Here is a 23404-nt window from a genome sequence, read left to right as displayed (position 1 = left end):
CCGCTTACTAGCGGGAAGGTAAACGGCGTTTCCATGTGCGGCTCTGGCTCGCCAGATGCAGCTTGTCACGCTGGCCACGTGACCCGGAAGTGTCTTCGGACAGCACTGGCCCTTGGCCTCTTTGAGTGAGATGGGTGCACAACCCTAGAGTCTGTCAAGACTGGCCCGTACGGGCAGGGGTACCTTTACCTTAACTGAGAAGGGAGAAGATCCCATCAGACCAAGCTTCTGCTCAACACTGTTCCCCACACTCTGCCTCTCAATCTGATCCTTTGCTAACTTGGACTACACCAGAGATAGCCAACATGGTGCCCTCCAGATTATACCACCTTCTGAAGATGCCCCATTCTTCCTTTCAGAGTTCCTTCCTTTCTGCCAATATATTCCCCTTTCTTGCCCATTCAGATCGTGTGCATGTAGAACACTAACATAAAAAAGGGGTTACTTTCACTCGCTTTCCAGAACAGCAGCTGCACTGGTCCGCAGCACAAAAGAAAAAGAAAAGATATCACTCTACTATAGTTTCCCATTATGTTCAGATACAGGAAACTGTGGTTTGATCCAATCACAGAGATAACAAAACAGAATTAAACTGTGTTTTCATATTCTGGTTTTGTACAACTACCCATAGTTTAGACAACCACTGTTTCCCATATGAGGACACAATAAGAAACTATAGTTTGTGCAACATTGCAAATCGAAACTTTTAACTTCCCTCAAGCTCTAAGGAGGAAGGAAGTGGATTGGTGCATGGGAATCTGAGGCTCACTGTGGCACATTATTATAACAGAAACAGAAACCCATGATTTCCTGGGTCAGTATTTTATAATACTCTGAGAGGGGGTACATTATTCTATCCCTATTGTATTTTTAGGTGTGGTGCATTATTTCCAATGAAAGTATGGTCACCTGCAGGTGGGCGTTTAATTGTGGTTCCCAATACGTCGGGTAGTGGAAATAAAAGCATTCTACCGATCCAGATTCCAAAACAGTTTTCCATGTATCTTCATATGATCCCTTCATTCTCAGTTCAAGATCACCTTCTTCTACAAAGAGAAGCCCAAGCAGATTACAATATCAACATGAGTGTAAAAAACATATTTTACCTACAAACTGCCCTTTATAGCTACAGTGGTACCTTGGTTCCCAAACGCCAAAAACCCAGAAGTAAGTGTTCTGGTTTGCAAACATTTTTCAGATGCTGAACATCCGATCTGGCTGTCGGCTATTGTTTCCAGGGCACCTGCACCAATCAGAAGCTGAGCCTTGGTTTTTGAACATTTCGGAAGTCAAACGGACTTCCGGAATGGATTAAGTTTGACACTTTTATTTTTGCATTTTTGTTTTTGAGGCTTTTTCGGGACTGTGTGGAACCCAGTTCAGCTACTGATTGATTGATTGTGTGACTGCGGAAATGGATAATAGCCTCCCATCCAAACAATGACTATCATCAGTGCAGGTAAGGGGAAAAAAATATTTTTATCATCTACAATACTGTCTTATGTATTTTATAGTACAGTACATTGATTATTGCTTTCATTTTATAGATCAATGGTCTCGTTAGATAGTAAAATTCATCTTAAATTGCTGTTTTAGGGGATGTTTTTAAAAGTCTGGAGCAGATTACTCTGTTTTGCATTACTTTCCATGAGAAAGTGTGCCTTGATTTTGGAACACTTTGGTTTTGGAACGGACTTCCAGAACGAATTAAGTTTGAGAACCAAGGTACCACTATACTATCTGGATTTAATAGAAATGTCCGTTGTCGTCCCCCCCCCCCAAAAAAAAAACACAAAATCCAGCACCTAATAGTTGCTTAACAGCTACAAGGAAACACCACCCAAAATATTTGCACCAGTAAAATGATTGCTTTTCCAAACAGCAGTTATATATTTAATAACTTATTGGCATTTGTTTCTAATTTAAATACTAGCGATAACTTCAAATTTTGCCAAGGGTTAGTTAATCAACAGGCTAGATATGCTATAAAGGAGTGTTAACAATCTCAGTATCCTTCAGTCCATTCTGGACTTTGCAAGTAATCATCCATAATATGCCACCTTATTTTCTTCTGCAACTTGACATTGCAACATGAATAACATTTAAGCAGTTTGTATGCATTTCATCCTGATCTTATTATCCAGTATGGAACAGAATCAAAAGCTGTTGCTTAACAAAACAGCAGCAGCAGAAACAACAACATAAAGAAAAATATTTATATCTGCATCAATTTTCTTGATTCCCAGATAAGAGAAAGTTAATTGTTGTTGAGGTGGGGTAGGATCTCTACCTGGAATTACCTTTGAAATACTTTGCACTTTTCTCCTTGGAAACACAAACATTCAAACAAGAAACTGGACGGGCCTGTGAAAAATGAACAATGATCCAAGTAATGAAGATTCAAATTTATTGAAATGGTCAAGCATTCATGAAGAGCTGCCTCTATAAAGGCAGTTCTTTAACATTCGTCTCCCATAGTCCTCCACCCCACAGCCTTTAGTTCCTTTTGTGTATATTAAATTATAATTCACCTAAAACTACATTCCAGAAACAATGAAAGGATGCACAAAATCTAAAGGATTAAGATTACCACTATGATGTTGTTTGTGAGGAGATTCTCAAGACGATCCAAACTAGAAGGGGGGGAAATGCAAGTTTTAAAAATAATTGCACTGAACACATCTTTCTTAGCAACCAATCTTGCCTTACAAATTTAGTGAACTGAGGCCTGGCAAAGCAGGATTACAGGAAGGAGTGTGAGCCACAGGCAATAAAGAAAAGCAGACCCTCTAAGTGTCCCTATTTTCCAGCGACAGTCCTGGGTTTACAGAAGCCATCCTGGTTTCTGATTTGATCCCAGAACGTTCCACTTTTCCTTAGGATGTCCCAATTTTCACTGGAGAGATGTGGGAGAGTATAGTAGGACATCCCTATTCCATCGAAAAAGCTTTGGAGGGTATGGAATAGGACATCCCCAGGGCTTTGTTTTTTCAACTGGAAATCATCGGAACTCACACCCAGCACCTCTCAGGTGGATACCATTGCCATTTTAAGAGAACGGGGAGGCGTTCATGGTGAGTTCTGGCACCTCTTTTTCTAGGAAAATGGCACTGGGCATCCCTATTTTCAATGAAGAAATGTTGGAGGGCATGCAAAAGGGATCCCACCCTCACTCACATCCAGTCTAGACAACAACAAACTCTAGACACCAACTAAAGCACTTGCTCAGAGCAAGCCAATACACCCTAACATTCAGTAAGCATGTTTAGGAGACTGCAACCTGAAGTTCCTTCAACTTCAGTTGGGAGAGAATATCTATGTGATTCATTTTAGCACTCACTTAAAAGTGCTTAATGGTAATCAAATTGGGCCTGCTACAGATGTACACATTAGTTTGTTCTGTGTGTATCGCAGTCCTTTGCTGGATATAATCAAATTTTACTTTGGTTTTCTACTTGTGCAAGACAACCCTGATTCTATGATCCCTGGATCCAAGCCTACATGTTTTAATAATCACTCACTATATGCTTTTACGGAAAAGTTCCAAAAATCCTTCCACTGGAACTATTACTTTATAAAAATTGATAGTATTTAGGAACACTCCCACATTCCTTTCCAAATGTAAATTGTGGTGTGATACATTATGGGTTCTTCAGGGGTTACAGTGGTGTCCAAACTTTTTTCAAAGAGGGCCAGATTTGATGAAGTGAAGTGCCGTGAGGGCTGACCAAAGGGCCGACCAAATTTGTTAACCTTTTTTTCGGGTTGCAGTTGTTGAACTTTTTTCAGATTGAAAGGTTTTTTAGGACCCCCCCCCCCCCAGGAAACAAACTGCCACAGTGGCCAGATTAAACCAACTGGTGGGCTGGATTAGGCTCCTGAAACGGACTTTGGACATGCCTGGGTTAAATGAACAGGAAAGAGAGGTATTCCCTCAGCTATCTCCTGAGGGAAAGGCACTTCAGTCTCTACTTCAACATGCCTGCTAGTCTTTATTTCCCCATAATATAGAGATCTTTTTCTTTGTTAGATGATATTTCCCCAACAGTTTGAATGTACAACATTTAAAGCGATAGCAATGCAGTTTGTTTTTGAAGTGATATGAAAGAAAATACTTCGCTTTTACTATGTATACTACTTGAATTATAGAGAACAACCTTATCTCTCCAGTAGAAAAAAATGGCAAGTGTGAAACAGCCCCTGAAATCTACCTGTAATGGTTTGAATTCCACATTATGGATCAGCAAACACCCTGCATCACATTTCATACAGCATGCTCCCAGAATGGAGGAAAGGCATAAAGCAGGCTTTATTTAATTAAATTAAGAAGAGCGTGCTTACTTCAGGAAGACTAGAACTTTTGGTGAAAGGTAATTAACTGAAAAACAGAAGAAGCAACCACATCAATTGTTCGATTTATTATGCACCATTAAATTCATGCCTAGACAAGCTAAAGTCTATCATCTGGAAGCTTTCAGCACCCTGAATGCTCAAAGTGACAGCATATGTAATTAGTTGTGCTATCTTGATGACTCCTGCTCATTAAATTCACAGCTTGTTATAATCAAAGACATCTATAAATGCACTAACTTAAACCCGTGTTTTTTTTTATTTAAAAAAAACTGACACCACATTTTATAAAGAATCCAGAATACTTCCCTATTATTACTACATACTTTTCCTTCATTATGAACTCTACGTCCAGTTCTTCCTTACTCTGGAAAGAAAAAGATGGCTGGGATCAGCAACATAATAAAAAAAAAAATCTGCTTAAGAAACAAAAAAAGTAAAGAGATGCTTTTCATATTAACTGAATATGAATGGCAAGTGAAGCAAAACATTGCAGGATTTCAGCCATAAAACTATAAGAAGAGTCCTGCTGGGGACAGCCCAAAGTCCCACCTGTTCCTCCTATCCTGATAATCAGCAGATAACAGCTGCGGATTGCCTTAACCTACAACATGCATGTCCAACTTCAAGTAGCTTGTGATCTACAATCCAATATCCAAAACTGGCAGTGATCTACCAGCCAGGGATAGGTGCAGGGTGGGCGGGCAGGCGCTGGCTGTTTCCCTGAGGGAGCAGGGACATGTAGGGAAAGGCGTAGGGTGGGTGACAGGATGGGTGCAGAGTGGGCGGGTACAGCCCAGATCTCTCCCCCCCCCCGAAGCCAGCCCTTTCTCTCTCCCCCCAAGCCAGCCCTCTCTCCCCCCAAGCCAGCTCTTTCTCCCCCGCCCCCAAGCACCGCTCTCTCTCTTCCCCCTCAAACCAGCTGGGCTGCGGAGCTCTCCTGGACAACGCTTCTACTCCCGCCCACCCGCAAACCACAGCACGATCTCTCTCTCTTCCCTCTGTCAAAGGGAGCCACGCAGCTGATGTGGATCCCAATAGGTAGTGCCTGCCCGCTCTCCCTCCCTCTCTCCCTCCCTGCCAAAGGGAGCCTTCCCACGCGGCTCCTCCTCGCGCCTCCCTCCATCTCCGGCAGCCTTCCCCTTTCCCAATGGGGATAGCCATGCTAAGCCCGCCTCCACGCTTCCAGCAGCATCCCACAGACCTCTCCCCAGCTCCCTCGCGTCTCTGCCCAGGCAGAGAAAGTCAGGTAAGTGTCAGAAAGTCAGGTAAGTGTCAGAAAGTCAGGTAAGTGTCATTCAGGGCCAGTGGCGTAGCGTGGGGGGTGCAGGGGGGGCCGGCCACACCAGGCGCAACATCTGGGGGGGCGCTTGCACTCGCACCTCTCTGAGTGCTAAAATCCACGGGTTAGGGGGCGCAAATTAATTGCCTTGCCCCGGGTGCTGACAACCCACGCTACGCCACTGTTCAGGGCTTCTTCAAACATGGCATGTGATGTCAGATAATATATTTACATAACCAAAATGTTCACGAGGCACACATATAAATATTTCTCCTCCACTGAAGTATAAAGCAAAGATATGAGCAAGGTATTTCGTTCTGTACCTCTGAATTCAGTATGAAGGTTATGTGGAATCTCTCTCCAGGGCTGACTTCAGCTACATCAAAAAGGACAGTAAAGAGAAGGTCATCTGTGGTGAGCAGGTCTTCATCGTAAATCTTCAGTTCCAGGATGTTCTGAAAATTAAGGAAGTGCCTTAAAAAAATTGTATGTGCTTGTGTTAAACGTTAGGACCTCAAATCTATCTGAACAAAAACTTGCCCATCTTAAGCTACTAGAGAAATTCTAGAATGCAGATTCTCTGAGACTAATGCCATAAACGCTATTTCCTTACCTTCACTTGATTCTGTACTGTGAAATAGAAGGTTTCGTTCCACACAGGTGCACTTGAATTCAGGACTGTTTGAGTCCTTGCTTCCTCCTGCGAAGCTGTTGGCAGCCATAGAGTTACATAGCAGTCAGCTCCACTCACTAAAGCAGGGAGAAAAACTTGCTTAGTAAGAATCTAAAGCCAAGCACTAAAACCACAACACTGATAACCTTTGTGACTCTATTGTATTAAGTTTGATACCTTTCAGATAAAGAGATTAGGTAAGTTTGGAGCTAGCATCTGCAGAGATAAGGAGCCAGTTTAGCCCCAGGTACACGCCTTTATTTTTCTACCATACAAATGAACACCCTTAATAATTCACTTCTGTGAGGGAAAGTAAAGCCCTGCACTAGATGACACCTTTTAACAAAGGGAGGGAGAAATTGTCCATCATCCACACCCACTGACTTGCCTGACATGACAGACATCTAGCACAGAAGGATGGAGGTAAACAACACATCTCTGAGCTGTCTGCAAACCTCTCCATACCAACTACACATACCGAACTTATCAAAACAGTAGGGGTGTTAGTCAACTAAGTATTACTCAGAGTAGACCCACTGAAATCAGTTGTCATAATTGAGTCATGTTGGTTAATTTCAATGGGTCTACTCTGAGTAACACTTAGTTGATTACCACCCGTGGCATATTACTATTCACATATAAAGGGCTGCCCTACATATTAAATCTACATGGCAGTACATAGAAGATTGTCTTATACCAAGGGTCAAATTATCTGTCCATCTCGTCTAATATTATCCACTCTGACTGGCAGCAGCTTTTCAAACAAGCAGGAGTCTTTCCCATTACCTGCTACCTCAGGCTTCCTCAACCTCGGCCCTCCAGATGTTTTGAGACTAAAATTACCATCATCCCTGACCACTGGTCCTGCTAGCTAGGGATCATGGGAGTTGTAGGCAAAAACATCTGAAGGGCCGAGGCTGAGGAAGCCTGTGCTACCTGATTCTTATTTTAACTAGAAATTTCCAGGGATTGAACCTGGAACCTTTTGCATGGAAAACATGTGCTCTACCCACTGAGTTATGGCTCCTCCCCACTGAAATGTGTAGTGATTCTGCTTTTCACATCAATGACCAGGACAGCTTCTGTGTAGCGTTTTACATGTAGTCCGGTTTTCACTTACATATGATATTTATACCTAAAACATAGCTACCTCTGAGTGCTAAACTAATAAGGTGGTATTCTGTGTTGTGTAATATTTGGAAAGGGATTATTTTTTAAGCATCAGATGGCATGACTGTGAGCTGTATCCAAATAAGGCCTACTCATAGGAGACCTACTGAAATCATTGGTCATGACTGACTCATGCTTATTGAATTCAGTGAGACTTCTCTGAGGCTGGATCCAAACAGATATTAAATACGCTATTAAAATACTATTAAAAATTGCAATAAAATATATATGCAATTTGCCATTGAGCTCTACAGAGTCATCTGGTGTCACAGTCTTATAACACACTTATAATGTTTAGAATTGCAGCTGTGTAACTGAGTCCTCAGGAGGAGTAGGACTTAGTTAGATTCAAATCTATGTGTCCAACCAAGTTTGTTCTCAGGCCAAAGAGTCTTTATACATATAAAAGGGTAGGTCTGTGGTTCCTTCAAAAACCTGCCAAGCATTTCAGGTTTGCCAAACATTTTTGATCCCTAGTTAAAACCTGAATTTAGAATTCCACTCTCACCATCTGTTGAAAATGTTTCATGTTTTGTTTTTCTGGTTACCAGTCCTTTTAATTTCATGGAAGAGAGGCAACCAAAATGTGAAAGAAATATGGTACTCACATGGGTCAGCTGCAGTGATATTTCTAGCTTGCAAGATTTTCACAGTGAGCTGAGAAGTGGGGAAGATTTGGATCTGCAAAGCAAATGTATGATTTGATGAAGTCACAAAACTGAATTTAACTACACACACTTACCAACAAAAGGAAACAGAATAGATAATCTCAGAATTGTAGAATGATAAGACAGGAGCATATCTGAGAGGTACTTTAACCCAGAACATGAACAGTAATTTGAAGGTAAGGTTCAAAACAGACGAGGAGGTGATATTTAAAAGAGTCCTTCTATGAGTTACAATCCCATAGAATCTCATACAATGCTTTACCTACTTAATCTCAAGACCTTGTACTCAGTTACACAGTTGCAAATAAAACATTTTAAATGAGTTGTAAAGTGCAGTATACAAATGTGCAGTGCTTTTCTTTAAAAAATGTTTAGGGGTACTCTCAAGAAAATCACCATTTTATAGTTAAAATCAGGAAAAATAAATGCAGTAAATGGACAAAAGTACAAAGATTCACAAAATGTTTAGGGGTATACGTACCCCTGCGTACCCCCAGAAAAAGCACCACAGATGTGACGCTAGATGGCAACAATGAACTATGCAAAATTCAATGTATTTTTCAAAACATTTTTTTTTTAAAAAAAAAAGGATTTTCACAGCGTTTTTATATGTGTACAGATTCCACCCCTCACATGCTAATCTGGTTGAAATGCCCTCAAGTGTCTTGGCCCTGTAGTGCATGTACTGCATATGTACACACACACACACACACACACAAAATAGCCCAAAATGTGTTCCTCCATTTGCCCCCTCCCCTTCCAGGTGATACGCTGTATAAAAAAAAACCCAATTTATTGAATAGCTGTACTTTTAAATTTACCTCTGGTAAACTGGTAGTTGGATCCTCAGACATCCTGTACTCTCAAGCCTCATGCAGTCAGATGAGAAAAATGTCAGGTTGTGCTTGAGGGAACTGGTTCCTTGACTGAAGGGGACTAGTCCCGGTTGTGTCTGCCTTTAAAGTGACAGAACTTGGTAATCGTTGTAATATAAGCAGAAACTCAACCCCACCCACGGTGATTAAAAACAAATACTTTAAGAGTGCTCCGTACACATATAAATAGAAAATTATTATTTTTAACAAGTTTGCACTGTATTTTTATGGTGTGGCCAACTGAGTTATGCACATCACTAGCTGACAAAATTCCAGAGTTCCTTTCCTGGTATCCATTACCAAATGTGACCTCAGAGCTCAGAACCAAGTCATGCCCAGATTGTTAAATCATGCAATGTAACCATCACTTTTTACCTAGTACAATAGCCAGTACCCAGATTAGCTGTACTGCGCAGGACTGAAGATTGCAGTACTGCCAGGAGTTTATTGTGGTTCAGGGTGGTAAAATTAATCAGAGTACTAAAAGGCAATATAGATTGCAAGGGGCTCCAAAAGGATCTCTCCAAACTGGGCAAATGCACTGTAAAAAGGCAAATGTGATTCAGTGTAAACAGATGTGATGTACATAGAGGCTAATTAGATAAACAAATAAATCCCATCTTCACATATAAACTGATAAGGACTGAACTAGTGGTGACCAACCAGGAAAGTGTTATTTGGATTGTGAGGAATAGTTCAGTGAAAGTGAAGACGTAGTTTGCAACAGTTGTGAAAAAGGTGGATTCTAAGTTAGGGATCATTAGGAAAGGAATAAAAAAATAAAACTGCTAATATAAGAATGTTCTTATATTTGGTGCAACCACACTTGGAATACTGTGTACAGCGGAACCACGGTTTTCGAACGTAATCCGTTTTGGAAGCCTGTTCGACTTCCAAAACGTTCAAAAACCGAGGATCAAAGGGTTGTCAGCAAGTTCAATGGGGGAAATTAAGAAATGAGCCTCAGAAGCCATTCGACTTCCGAGGCACGTTCGAAAATGGAAGCATTCACTTCTGGGTTTTCGGCATTCGGCTTCCAAAATGTTCGGCAGCCAAGATGTTCAAAAACTGAGGTTTGACTGTGCTGGGTGAGTCTCGGGGTACCTTCCATCTCTATGGTACTATGATTTGAGGCATTTTAGCTTCCCTAGTGCTATAAAATGAATGCATGCTATTTTCTTATTATTTATAAAAGGTCATGCATTATGTTCATGTGTCTCACAAAGGAAACTCTTACCTGCTGCGTGTACAATTGTAACAATAGCTTGCAAAGTTTTCTTCTCTTTCTGGAAGGCAGGAAAGTGCAGGTTTAGATGCATAAGGGCTTATAATACAAGAGAGTAACCAACTTCTACAGCTGTTAAGTAGACGCAAATACAGTTTTCTCACACTAAATAGCTTTTCATTTGAAGAACAAGCCACCTCTGCTCAAAAAGCCTTAGAAATATTGCATATATTTGTATACAAACATCGAATCTGGTTGCTGTTGCATACATTAGGGCAGGGGTCAGCAAACTTTTTCAGCCGTGGGCCGGTCCACCCTCTCTCAGACCATGTGGTGGGCCGGACTATATTTTGAAAAAAAAATGAACAAATTCCTATGCCCCACAAATAACCCAGAAATGCATTTTAAATAAAAGGACACATTCCACTCGTGTAAAAACACGCTGATTCCAGGACCGTCCGCAGGCCGGATTGAGAAGGTGATTGGGCCGCATCCAGCCCACGGGCCTTAGGTTGCCTACCCCTGCATTAGGCCATTGCCTACTTGCAGGTGGCCTAACAGAATACCCAACTATGAGGCTGTTTCCTCACTATACCAAACCACATAGGTATCATTACACATCCGATCTGCAGAATGGCAAGGACAAATGGTGCCCCAATTACTGTCCCTGACACTGGTGGCTGATTCTACGAATTGGTGCTGTCAGCGACTGAGAGGTGTCACGAGCTCCCAGCCCATGGGTGCCTGGGTGTAGGCTAAGCAAAATTCCTCACAAAGGAGGTGTCATAGTTTGACCTTAACATTTCAGGTTGTTTCTCTCACAGTTATAATTGGCATGTGAAGCAAGGTCCATTTCAAAACCCAGTGTGCGCTAAAAGTTTGTTTAATGTCTACTTGTTGATGCAGGAAATAAACATAGCGATGATGATGATGATTTTAAAAATCTTTTGCTTATTTGCTTATTTTTAAACAGCCATGAGAAAAGCCTTAGGATAACCATTCATCCTCTTGATTCATTGCGTTGGCATCACCAATATAAATACATGTAACCACTTCATTTAAGCAATACAAAATTGTAATATTAGATCACTGCACTACTCCATCATTGTCAATCACAGCATCATACTCACATTCAGCTGTACAAAAAACATGTTTTCTGTATAGTTTTACAAATAATTTTAACAAGAAGTCACCAGAACATAATCCATATATCACCTTTAGTAACCTGGTCCAGGTTACATGATCTAGACTGTTTTATCTGACTATTATTATTATTAATTTCTATGGCGCCCTACACCTGAAGATCACAGGGCAGTTTACAATATAGAAACACAAAAATAAATACCCTAAGCACAAACAAAAGCAGCAATGCCCCACTCATACAACAACAAAATTATTCATCTTTTAATTAAAACATACGCAATATTTAAATTTTCTAGATTCATTAAAACTTTGACCGTGCAAAAGAGCTCCTCTGGGCAGCTTCTTGAGTAAGTGAAGGATGAACTGGGCCTTTTGTCACTTTTGTTCTGGCCAAGTTTTGCAGTGCCCAGTCAGGCACAACTGTTGTCAGTAGCCCTCCTCTTCTCTGTGTTCCACACTGCGGTATAAACCTTAACAGGATTGCTGACTTCCCACCACATATCCTCAGTGGTCCTCATGCTGTGTATAAAAGTGAATTTACAGTGCATGGTCTTTCTGCTAAGAACTCTCCGCCTTTGTTTTCAATCTACTCTTCTGCTACAGCAAGTATCTCTCCTTTTCCAAATTATTTTTATTCAGTATCACCTATCTCAAATTATCCCACCCATCATTTTGCTGCAGAAATGATTAACTATAGGTGTAAAAATGGGTGGAGAACTATCCTCAGTTGTGAGTTTCCTGTTTGGTGTGACATTTAAATTATTTGTGCCTTGGATGTTCCTTTTCAATGTTCGTGCATTTAAAAAAAATGGAACTGGCTGAAAGGTTCACAGATTGAAAAATATACACTTCTTGTGACGAGGACCTTAAAGAGCCAAACCTGCCTCCCATGCATAAACAAGCCGCTCCACAAGCTTAATATAAGCAATTTTAAAGGCTTGAAGTTGTTTGCCTTATTAGACCACTAAGAAGTGCAAAAACAACTTTTGATACGGGACACTTAAGCAACTTCTCTGTTGCGCAGTTCAAGATCAGTTTACAGATTGTCATGATCACCAGCTATATTTCATTAAAAAAGAAACTCTTTTGGTTTAACATGTTAAGGACTTAGCATTCTCACCCAGGTGCCAAAATGTCAATAAATTGCAGTATTCAACCAGCTCTCTGCCTTGTGTGAGCAGAAGTGCTTTCCAGTCGCACAAAAGTGTCTTTGGGTACATGCCACTGTCGTGAAGCATTTCACTTTAACATTTCATATTTCAATCATAATCTAAATGAATAACAACAACAAAATATTTCGTAGTCATCTTGGCTTAGACCTCAAAGTACAACAGCTCTGGTAACAGCTACTGGTATTGGGATGATCCAGATCTTGTTAACTGAATCCTAGAGACACTGGGCAGTAAATTCTACAAGAACTTTTACCAAAGGTTGTATTCTGTCATAGTTCAAATGTCAAAGGTGAAACATTGCTTATTTTCAAGGAGAAGGACTTTGTTAATGAATATATGACACAAGGTCATATAGTGGCTGGGTATAAATAATAAATTATTATTATTATTATTATTATTATTATTATTACTACTACTACTACTACTACTACAGTGGTACCTCGGGTTACATACTCTTCAGGTTACATACGCTTCAGGTTACAGACTCCGCTAACCCAGAAATAGTACCTCGGGTTAAGAACTTTGCTTCAGGATGAGAACAGAAATTGTGCTCCGGCAACACAGCAGTGGCAGGAGGCCCTATTAGCTAAAGTGGTGCTTCAGGTTAAAAACAGTTTCAGGTTAAGAACAGACCTCCAGAACAAATTAAGTACTTAACCCGAGGTACCACTGTATTATTAAGCAACTGAAGTCCAGCAGTACGTTAGCCCAGAGGACCCTATACGCCCAGGTATATAAATTCAATCAGTCAATCAATGCACATGTATCAAATGCTCAGAATGACAGGGAGACTAGAAAAATATTTTTATTTATAAAAGTACTGTTGTGCTTCATTACCAAAATAAAGATTAACAAAAGTTTTGTAAAAAAAAAAAAAAAAAATTCACTTTCTTGTGAATTTCCATGATATGAAGACTCCTGTCCTCATTATTCAAACACACAGTGATTTCTTAAAATAAATAACATTCTTTGTGCACTGATGTAGAATGCCAGTCACTCAAGATGAGGGTTAAATTTGACGGTATCAGTGTTTCTTCTTCAAAGGTATTCTTTCAAAGTGTAGTAATTGCATCCCTTTACCCAGCAGAACATGTAACATTAATTTCAAATTCTTTGATTAAGACTATTTACAATATGATTACAATAAAAATAAATATAAAACAGTTCTCAGATTTCCCCACCCCGATACCAGATGAAATATATAACCCAGTGGACATTCAGAAATGGACTTCTTAAATATTGGACCTGTAGCACTGGAAACCTACTGCCAAGTTTTATCCACTGAACAGAAAAAGGAAAGAACAGCTTTCTTTGTATGTAAACTTAAGTTTCCAGTGCAATCAGAAGAGAATTTCACAGTGCAACATCCATTCACATAAAAAGGACCCCGCAAAGATTCATTTATTTCTACTGGGATCTTTCATAAAAGCGCTGCAATCCATTCACTTCCCAGTTTTCAAAGAAACCCTAAGCCTCTTTTCTTCTTTCGTCTGCTTAAAGCCATACTTAATGCTTTCAAAACAGCTTCCTTGTTATTCAGTACATTATAGCGACTCAGTTCTAGCAGTTTGTCAAAGTCTTCCGGTTCATAGGTGAAGTTTAGTGTCCAGTATGGCGAGTCCATTCCTCCAATCACAAAATCACCAAAGGATTTCTCCTCTTCTGATTCACGTTTTATTCCTGCAGCCAGAGGAGAGGGAAAAGATACATTGCGTGAATACCTTCCTTCAAACTTGTTCTGAGGCAGGAATGAGGGGTCTGTAGTCAAACAGCATCTGGAGGACCACAACTCCCATTCTTCCTGACAACTGATCATGTTGACTGGGGCTAATTGGAGTATGAACATGACTGCATTTTACTATACAGTGGTAAAAAGGTAAAGGTACCCCTGCCCGTACGGGCCAGTCGTGACCGACTCTAGGGTTTGCGCACTCATCTTGCTCTAGAGCCCAGGAGCCGGCACTGTCCGAAGACACTTCCGGGTCACGTGGCCAGCGTGACTAAGCTGCACTGGTGAGCCAGCACCAGTGCCGCACACGGAAACGCCGTTTACCTTCCCGCTATAAAGCGGTACCTATTTATCTACTTGCACTTAGGGGTGCTTTCGAACTGCTAGGTGGGCAGGAGCTGGGACCGAACAACGGGAGCTCACCCCGCCGCGGGGATTCGAACCGCCGACCTTACGATCAGCAAGTCCTAGGCACTGAGGTTTTACCCACAGCGCCACCCGCGTCCCTACTATACAGTGGTACCTCAGGTTAAATATGCTTCAGGTTACATACGCTTCAGGTTACAGACTCCGCTAACCCAGAAATAGTGCTTCAGGTTAAGAACTTTGCTTCAAGATGAGAAGAAAAATCGTGCTCCAGCGGTGCAGCAGCAGCGGGAGGCTCCATTAGCTAAAGTGGTGCTTCAGGTTAAAAACAGTTCCAGGTTAAGAATTAAGTACTTAACCCGAGGTACCACTGTACCACATTACAAACCAGCATAACTAATTAATCAACTGGGGGGGGGATAGTTGGCTAACCATGACAATTAAATTAACTGCTCCCTGTTCTCCCAAATTTCCAAGAAAGTGTGTCTTGCGTTATAAAAAACAACATTCATGTTTCATACAAACTGCGAGACAAGGACAACTGTGATTTCAAGGAGGAATGGGAACTTTATACAAATTATTTAAAAATACAACAAAATGAACTGGACTCCTTGGCAGGTTTTGAATAAACACATACAAATTTATTGTTGATAACACAATGGACAGGTATGTAAGGATATATACAGTTTCATAATATGCAGAGAAAATATGTGCAGCGAAATCAGGGAGAGGAGCTGAGGGAAGTCCTTGGGGGGGAATAAAAAATGGGGGGGATTATGTAGGTGATTATATGGCTTGATAATTTGTTATGTGGAAACTGAGCAATAAAAAATATTTTAAAAAACCAACAACAACAACATTCATGTTTAAGATGTGTGTGTTTTTATTGGAAGTCCCAAGCAAAAATGATGATCCAAGTTCTTCATAATATGTCAGTATTGATGCTGTCCCACTAGCTAATTATAAGCCACTGAAATATTAAACCAGATCACCAGCATACGTGACAGAACTGGTTGGTAGGGTAGAGCCTTATTCATAAAGGAATTAGTAATTTTCTATTTAGATTTTCAAGTTCTACTCCTTAAAATAGACTGTTCTGAGGACACTCAGTTCATTTCCTCACCTTTTGCTGTTCTCCAGAACAGCTTAATGACCACACCAAAATCAAGTTCAAAATGTTCAGTCAGTTCAACATTCTACTTGGGTAATAACAACTAGATACTTTAAAATGCAGGCTCTGTAAGCTCACGTGCTTACCTGGTGCTTTGTATTTGTGGAAGGTGTCATTCACGAGAGGGAAGTGAAGGACTATGGGAACCTTGGGATTCTCAGCATCCATAAACATATAACATTCCTTGGGATTTTCTCTATCTTCCTTGGTGAAGATGATTTCTGGGAAAGGAATGTCCCGTTCTTTGCAGTACCTCTGAGTCAATTCTAAGACCTGAAGTATTAGAGGGGCGTAAAAAACAGTCAGGCAATTATTAGCACCTTCTCCCTATGCTCATTTGCTTGAACTGGAACCATACTGGAAAAACGTCAGCTGAACTTGAACTAGTGCCAAGAAATAAGAAGCCCAAAAAACCCAACAACCTCAAGTTGACTTGGCAGGCTACAATGATTTGTCTTACCTCAAACGGCGCTTCCCAAGAATAATTGAATGATAGGATGACATCAACATCTCTCTCTGGTTGCAGTACCAAGGGGAAGGGAGAATTGATGGAAAAGCCACCATCCACAAGGTACAGACTTTCTTCCATTGGAGTCAACTTATTAGGGAAAGCGTCTAAATGAGTACCTAAAAAAAAGCAACACGGTATCCTAAAAAATTTTTTTTTTACCGATGGTGAAACAGAACCGCCAATACCTTCAATGGAAATTCAATTTATAATTGAATGTTTTATACTAAGAGAGGAAAAGCCATGTCTGTATTTGGCACCTGACTGGATTTTAGTGGAGATCTGACACTATTAACAGAGGATTTCCCCACTATGCAGGTTTCATTTGCTAATCTATAAACTTTAGGGAAGGTCGGTTTTTATTCCGAAAAGAAATTTTACCTTTCCCGAGCACAAATTTATTGACTCTGACGTAATCCTTGTGCAGGTACAATCCTTGCATGAAATTGAAAGTTTCCCCAGCTGTAACACGAGACTTGAAGAAGTCCTGGAAAATTTGTATCAAAGGTCCGCCAGGTATAACCAGACGAGTCTTCAGCCTCATAGGATCCCGGAGATGGGATCGTCGACAGTCATCTACAATCATGAATCACGCAGTGTTTTTAATATATATATATATCTCCAATCTTTAGGTTTTGAGAAAACAGATACTTCAATTAGGATGAACACTCTTTACACTTTGTGATCCCTTGAAACAATGCGCACAAGATTTGTGTATTTCACTTTGCTGTATATCTGCTGTTGAAATATTCATTTATATGCCACCTTTGTGCTGCCTCAATAAATAAAAACACAATAAATAAAATTATTTTAAATAATAAGCAGCGTTAACAGTTATTAAGAAGACCAGGTAAAACTGGTATCAAGACTAAAAGAGTTAAGTTTGCTCCACCACATGTAAAATAATTTAAGGGTAAAGTTCAGATTTGGAGTTTATGTGTACCTCTCATGGTTTCACCACCCATATAAGACAGCCATTTCTGACTTTCATATGTGTAAATACTATGATACCATGTGATCTGCAACTGATAGCTCTTTATATACCATTCTCACCACTGACCAGTAAACATTCCTACAGTATTGCCAATAGTAACTGATAAGAAAAATCACAGACACTGTGACCATGTGGAAGTTACTGTTATGAGTTCAAACCTGTTGCCTTTACGTACAGCATTCATCTGTAGAGGCATCTTTCTAGGCAGAGGCAGCCAAAGTGGTGTCTCCCAGATGATGTTGGACTGCAGTTCCCATCATTCCTGACCAATGGCCACGCTGGCTGGAGCTGATGGAAGTTGTAGTTCAATGACATCTGGAGTGCAGCACATTGCGTAGGCAAACAATGTGCCAAGCTGTTAGGAGCCACAGGAAGACAATGCACACCGCCCACACTCCTATCCAAATTTGCCCCTCTTATCGGCTCAAACTTACATTCCGGGATCAATTGGAGAGGGTAAGGTTGGCTGTGAATATGGGAGGCATCCACAGACCTCCGATCACTGTAACGGCTTGGTGCATTGAGTGCCTCAGATGTGCACAAGGAGTAGACAGAAATAAGCTTCTGTAATACTGTCTTGGGATCCCTTCAGCAGTACATGGGAGCTACAGCTGAGTTGGACGGGATCAAGCTGGTCATTAACCAGCAACAATCCCATATTTTTCCCAAGAACGATATACATAGATTTACCTTCCCCTCTCTCCCCGACCCCAAACATTTTATCCTCAAACAAACAACTGTATGTTAAGTTGAGTTATGATGATTGGCCCAAAGTCAAACAACACTCATTGCTGAACTTAAGATGCTCTGAATTCAAGTTGAAAACTCTATTACAGAAATGTAACATGTGTTAGAATGAAGAGAGATGACTACAAATAGCATATCAGGAGAACAATCTTAAGATATGGGCCTGATTCCTAATGCTGCCAAGAAACTCCTGGTTGGCCCTGGCAGGGTCACACATTCTTCTCAACAGCTTTGTTTCAATTGCAGTTTTTTCAAATGTTTCCCTGCCTTGTAAGTAATTTTGCAATCAATTAAGTAGCTCCTCCACTTTTCTCAAGAACAAAGTTGGAATAAATCATCCCATTAGCAGATGAGAACAATTTTGACGGCATTCATAGAACAAAAAGTTCAACTACCCTTTAAATTTATGCCTGTTCTGTTGACTGGCTATTGTTTGAAAGTTTCAACATTATGTCAACAAGAAGGTACCACAGCCTGCCAAACCAAATTCTCACGCAAAGATATTATTGTGCAAAATAATGCAGAGCAACTTCGTTCCTTACCAATAACTTTGACAACATCACCAAGAGATTCTAGAAAGCTCAGTCCTGAACCAACCACCTTCAAAAATACATCATCCAGACTTGCAGCAAAGGCACTGCCCCACATTCCTGTAGAGTAATTAGGAAATTATTTCAAATCAAATTTAAAGGCTCTCCCCACTTTGGCAAACAAAAATATACACGTGATCAAGGTACAGGCTACAACCTTATCTTGTGTTAGCTAATATTAAACCTCAGATTCTCCACATGAAGAGAGGTAGGTCTGAGTTCTTTGTGTGTGCTTCCTCTAGTGGTGTTTCAAATAAGATTATTTCAAAAGAGTGCACAGGACATTAGCAACACAAAGGCTGCAACTGTTTTCAGCTTAAAGCTATATGCTGGGACATTATTGCTAACTTTTGCAAAGTTGCCACTGGTGAAACTGTTATTGCATATTTTAATTATGATTTCTTGGTTGTACATTGCTCAGAAGGCATTTTGGCATATAAGCCAAAGGATATGGTGGCAAGTACTTTTAAAGGCTGCGACTCATGAAAAGTTTGAGATAGTGAGAAGGGGCCAGAGGACCACCCGTCCTAAGATACAACATAGCAGGCCTACCAACCCACCAACAGAACTACCTACAACATTTAGTGTAGCTTGTACTGTAAATGTAAAGCAGAGTGTTGTCAGGAAAGTGGTTTGTTATGACTCCAAGCCAAACCACAATAGAAGGCAAATCCTCATCCACAGATGTGCCAGATTGTAAGCGTAGGGGGGTGCAACATCAGGGTGTCAGGGGGAGCCGGGGGCAGAGCTGAACACGGTGACCCCATTGGCTGGCGGCTCCTCCTGGAACTGCCACTGGTGGGAGGCTAGCTCGACTCTCCTTCCAGAAGGAGGAGGAGGAGGAGGAACTAGCCATGCCACACTTGGCTCTGCGTTTTGCCTCCACGTTTTTGGGACATCACGGGGGGGGGGGGGAGCGGCTCCTACTCCAAAAATATTGAGAGGCCTGAAATGGGATCAGCCCTCAGGAGATGGCAGCCCTGCTCACCCACATCTCTACTAATGTGACCCGCAAAGGCATTCCTTCTCAACTTGAAATAACAGACCATGACAAAACCCACCCAACAAAACCCCTGTAGGCCATAACTGAGGAATCAGAAGGTAATGACACATTATGCTTCATGAAGTTATTGTCTCTGCCTTACAACCAGCACAAAGTTCATACCCTGCAGGTAGCAGATCCTGGGCTCAGAATGTTTCTTAATCAGTCGCCCCATGAAGAACTCGCTGTCAAAATCTTCTGTTCGGACAAAAGCACCATACTTGCGAAATCCAACCTCATAGGGCGTGAACTCACACCATTCTAACAGGGAAAATACCAGCACCACATCAGAAACAGGTAAGCAAACAAGGCTGCTGTATTCCCCCCAGTCAAAGTAATAAGGCTAGTTTATATGCTGCTCACGTGTTTAGCATTCACATGTTCACTATAATAATGAAACTGTGCTGTCAAATCATGACATATGAAAAAAAAGGGAGAGCAAAATACTATGAGAGGAGTTAAGGCTTACGCAAAGTATTTCCTGACCCATCGCAATTAATCATCCACTTTTCTATCCTTACTATTTCTCTTCCATCACCAGCCCCCACCCCCATCCTTTCACTTCGCCCTCCTTAATGGGCAGGGAAATAATCAACTGTGCAATGGCAGGTAAATGGCCCATGCTAGAGAGAGGGGAAAAACTACTTACAGATTTTATGAGAAAGAAATACACCTGCCTTACTATACCTGCAAAGTCACCACCACTAACATTGGGCCTCACATTAACGGATGCATAGAGTGGGTAGGGATTTTGCCCCCGTTTCACAGCTTCTTGCTGGTCAGACAGCTTTGACTGGTCTTCCTGAATAGAGGAGAGGCAATAAGGGTTTCAAATTTAGAATTTACTTGCAATGCATATATATTACATATACAGTCGTACCTTGGATCCTGAACGCCTTGCAAGTCAAACGTTTTGGCTCCCAAACGCCGCAAACCTGGAATTGACTGTTTCGGTTTGTAAACTATTTTTGGAAGCCGAAGGTCCGACAGGTGTCCACGGCTTCCGATTGGCTGCAGGAGCTTCTTGCAGCCAATCAGAAGCCTCGCTTTGGTTTCCGAACATTTTGGAAGTCGAACGGACTTCCGGAACGGATTCCATTCAACTTCCAAAGTACGACTGTAGGTGGTGATGATTTATTAAATTTGTATACAACCCTATATCCGAAGATCACAGGGCAGCTCACAACATAAAAATACAAAATAAAAACACAAAGTGCATAATAAAACAAAAACACACCTTCTGCTGTAGGAAAAACTCTACAATAAGTCCCCACAGGTCTGTGAAAGACACTTTCCGTCCAGCATTCTCCATTGCAACCAGTTCTTGAAAGTAATACTTCAGCTGCTCTGAAGAAAAAGCTCCTACTTTACTGCTTGACATTTTATCCCGGGCAGTGCTGATAAAGTCTCCGGGATCTTTACTGGACCACTCAGAATCTTTATACAGCATTGACATGCACCTGCAAAGATAAAATATTAAATTTCTGCATCAAATCTAATCTTTATATACTATCCGCTACTTTTTCTAAAGTAAGAGTATTTTAGAAGTCACTGTCTGCTTAAAAAGACTAAGGGCTCTCCCGTACCTAGAAAGCAAGGGTCTGAGCACTTTTCTGTTTGTCCATGCTTTCTAAGCACAGGTCCAACTAGTTTTGCTTTTCCTGGTTTTCCTGGGGGGAAGCAGTGGGCCAAATGTAGATGAGCTCTAAATAAACTTGAGAAGAATGTGTTCTCTTCCGTTGTGGCTACAGCACAAAGAAGCTGTAAGGGAGACTTTCTAGCTTAGAAAGGGAATGATAAGCTGTAGGAGACATATGAACAGGACAAGACAGAGTTCATGATATGATTTTTAAGCACTCTAAGAAACAAACCCAAAGTTGAAGAAGCATATTTTGTGCAGAAATACATGGTTTTATTTAAGGGCTACAGATGCATCCATTCTATTTGTATGTGTATTTGTATGAATGTGAGTGTGACAGAGTGTGTGCAGGGGGAGAGGGGAGGCTGCTGGGAAATCAACTGACTGTCCTATTTTTTAAAAAAACTTATTGAAAAGTGTGCAGTTTCACTTTTAAGCTTATTGAAAGGTTTTGTAGGCAATTATTTACTTCATCAGATGCTAGAATGAAACACTATTTTAATCAATACTCCAAAAAGCGCAAGAAGAAATGTTATTCCCTCCTCTGGTTCAAGATAAGAAATAAGAATTTTCATGCTCACATACCATGTAGAACCTGAGATCCCAGAGAGATATGTGACAGAATCAAGAAGATTTAGTTGCTGAAGCCCAAACAGGCTGCCATAAAATGAAGTCAGTGCTCTGATGCCTCCACCAGATCCTAGGACTGCTATAACAGGTACCTTAAAAGGGGGGGGGGAGAAAGCAGGTGAACAAAATTGTGCATTGTATATGTGTCAGAGCTGGCTCCAGGTCCCAGCTCACAGAGGACCAACGCTAGCCGGTAGTAATGTACAAAAGTCTTTATTGAAGTACTGTTTCCATTTTCAAGCCGGAGCGCCCCAGCTCTACGTCTAGGGTTTAGACCGGCGAAGCTCCATCTGAATCTCCGCCCCCTGTACACCAGTTTAAGATTCTAGCCTTACTCCACCTCTTCCGTCTCTCCTTTCTCCTCTGGGTCCTGCTACCCCCCGGGGTCCCTTCCTTCCTGGATTCTTCCGACGCAGACGTTGACCCCCCTGACTCCTCCCGCTCTCTTCGGCGGGCTTTAGGACCTGGCTCCCTATCCGGGCTGCCAACTGCGCCGCCCTCCCGTACATTTGAACTTGGCGCGCGCGCCCAGCCTTCAACCTTCCTCTCGACCGTTTCCTCGCTCCCCGATGGAGGCGTGGCCAGTCCTGCCTCATGTCCTCCCGCTGGCAGCGCGCCGCCTGATCCCGATGCCTGGGACTCCTCCCCCCTACTGCACTCTGGTGTGGACGCTGGTCCTGATTTCCAACTGCTGCTCTCTGAGTCCCCTCTGGCCCCTTCTTCCTGGGGTGTCCCCCTAGGCACCCCCCTTGCCCTGACCATGGGAGCCCCTTTCTGTGAATCTTCCGATTCACTGGAAAGACTCAGAGACCTCGGACCGCTGTCATCGCTGACATTTCCTTCGGACTCCTCCCCCTCGCTCTCCATTTCCTCCCTTTCCTGTGCCTCTGCTCCTGAACCCCTGACATCCATCCCCCCCTCGAAGCCCCCCCTTCCCCCCTCCCCTCCTTCAGGTGTGGGTGCTGGGTGCTCCGTCGTTGTGGGGGTGAATGGCGGATACAGTTCGTCCCCCTTGGCGTGCATCCAGCCGGATAAGTCCGGCTCGTCCTCCGTGCTCTCGCCGACCTCGATTTCCTCTGCCTCCATCTCTGTGCCGCCGTGCTCGAACCCAAGGTCCTCCCCCAACACGTCCATGTCCGTCTCTCCCCCGGTCACCTCTGGGGCCGTTGCCTGCCAAGGACCCCCCAGCAACTTCCTGCTCCACTGCTCCTCTGGTCGATCGTCCCACCAATAAGAGCGGTCTGAGGCAGACCCCGAGGGCGATCCCTCCAGGGAACGTGTTTCTAGTGCCGGTTCTTCGTCTGAGGTGAACCCCTGGAACGTGCTGGCTGAAAGTGTGGGTGTGAAAAGCCAGTCGTCGAAATACGCGGCTGGCATGGGCCTGTGTGGGAACAAGGCATGAAACTCTTCCTTGAGAAGAGGTTCGTCCA

General features: G+C 42.0%; 1 protein-coding gene across 1 annotated transcript in view; it reads right to left on the bottom strand.

The window, feature by feature from the left end:
* PLA2G4F (phospholipase A2 group IVF) overlaps positions 1-23404 on the bottom strand; it is a 158080-nt gene that overhangs the window by 115077 nt on the left and 19599 nt on the right. The window contains exons 12-27 of the mRNA XM_083442494.1: positions 21930-22066; positions 20943-21165; positions 20393-20507; positions 19829-19966; positions 18616-18723; positions 16714-16908; positions 16285-16451; positions 15911-16097; positions 14018-14238; positions 10256-10304; positions 6246-6382; positions 5956-6087; positions 4677-4717; positions 2591-2633; positions 2301-2364; positions 910-1046 (exon numbers count right to left, since the gene is read on the bottom strand). Coding sequence (XP_083298620.1) covers positions 910-1046; positions 2301-2364; positions 2591-2633; positions 4677-4717; positions 5956-6087; positions 6246-6382; positions 10256-10304; positions 14018-14238; positions 15911-16097; positions 16285-16451; positions 16714-16908; positions 18616-18723; positions 19829-19966; positions 20393-20507; positions 20943-21165; positions 21930-22066 — 2094 coding nt within the window. The remainder of the gene's footprint in view (positions 1-909; positions 1047-2300; positions 2365-2590; positions 2634-4676; positions 4718-5955; positions 6088-6245; positions 6383-10255; positions 10305-14017; positions 14239-15910; positions 16098-16284; positions 16452-16713; positions 16909-18615; positions 18724-19828; positions 19967-20392; positions 20508-20942; positions 21166-21929; positions 22067-23404) is intronic.

This window comes from Podarcis tiliguerta, assembly GCF_965153285.1.
Source record: "Podarcis tiliguerta genome assembly, chromosome: 1".
Lineage (NCBI taxonomy): Eukaryota > Metazoa > Chordata > Lepidosauria > Squamata > Lacertidae > Podarcis > Podarcis tiliguerta.
The sequence above is the reverse complement of the archived record's forward strand: the minus strand, read 5'-3'. Positions and strand labels throughout refer to the sequence as shown.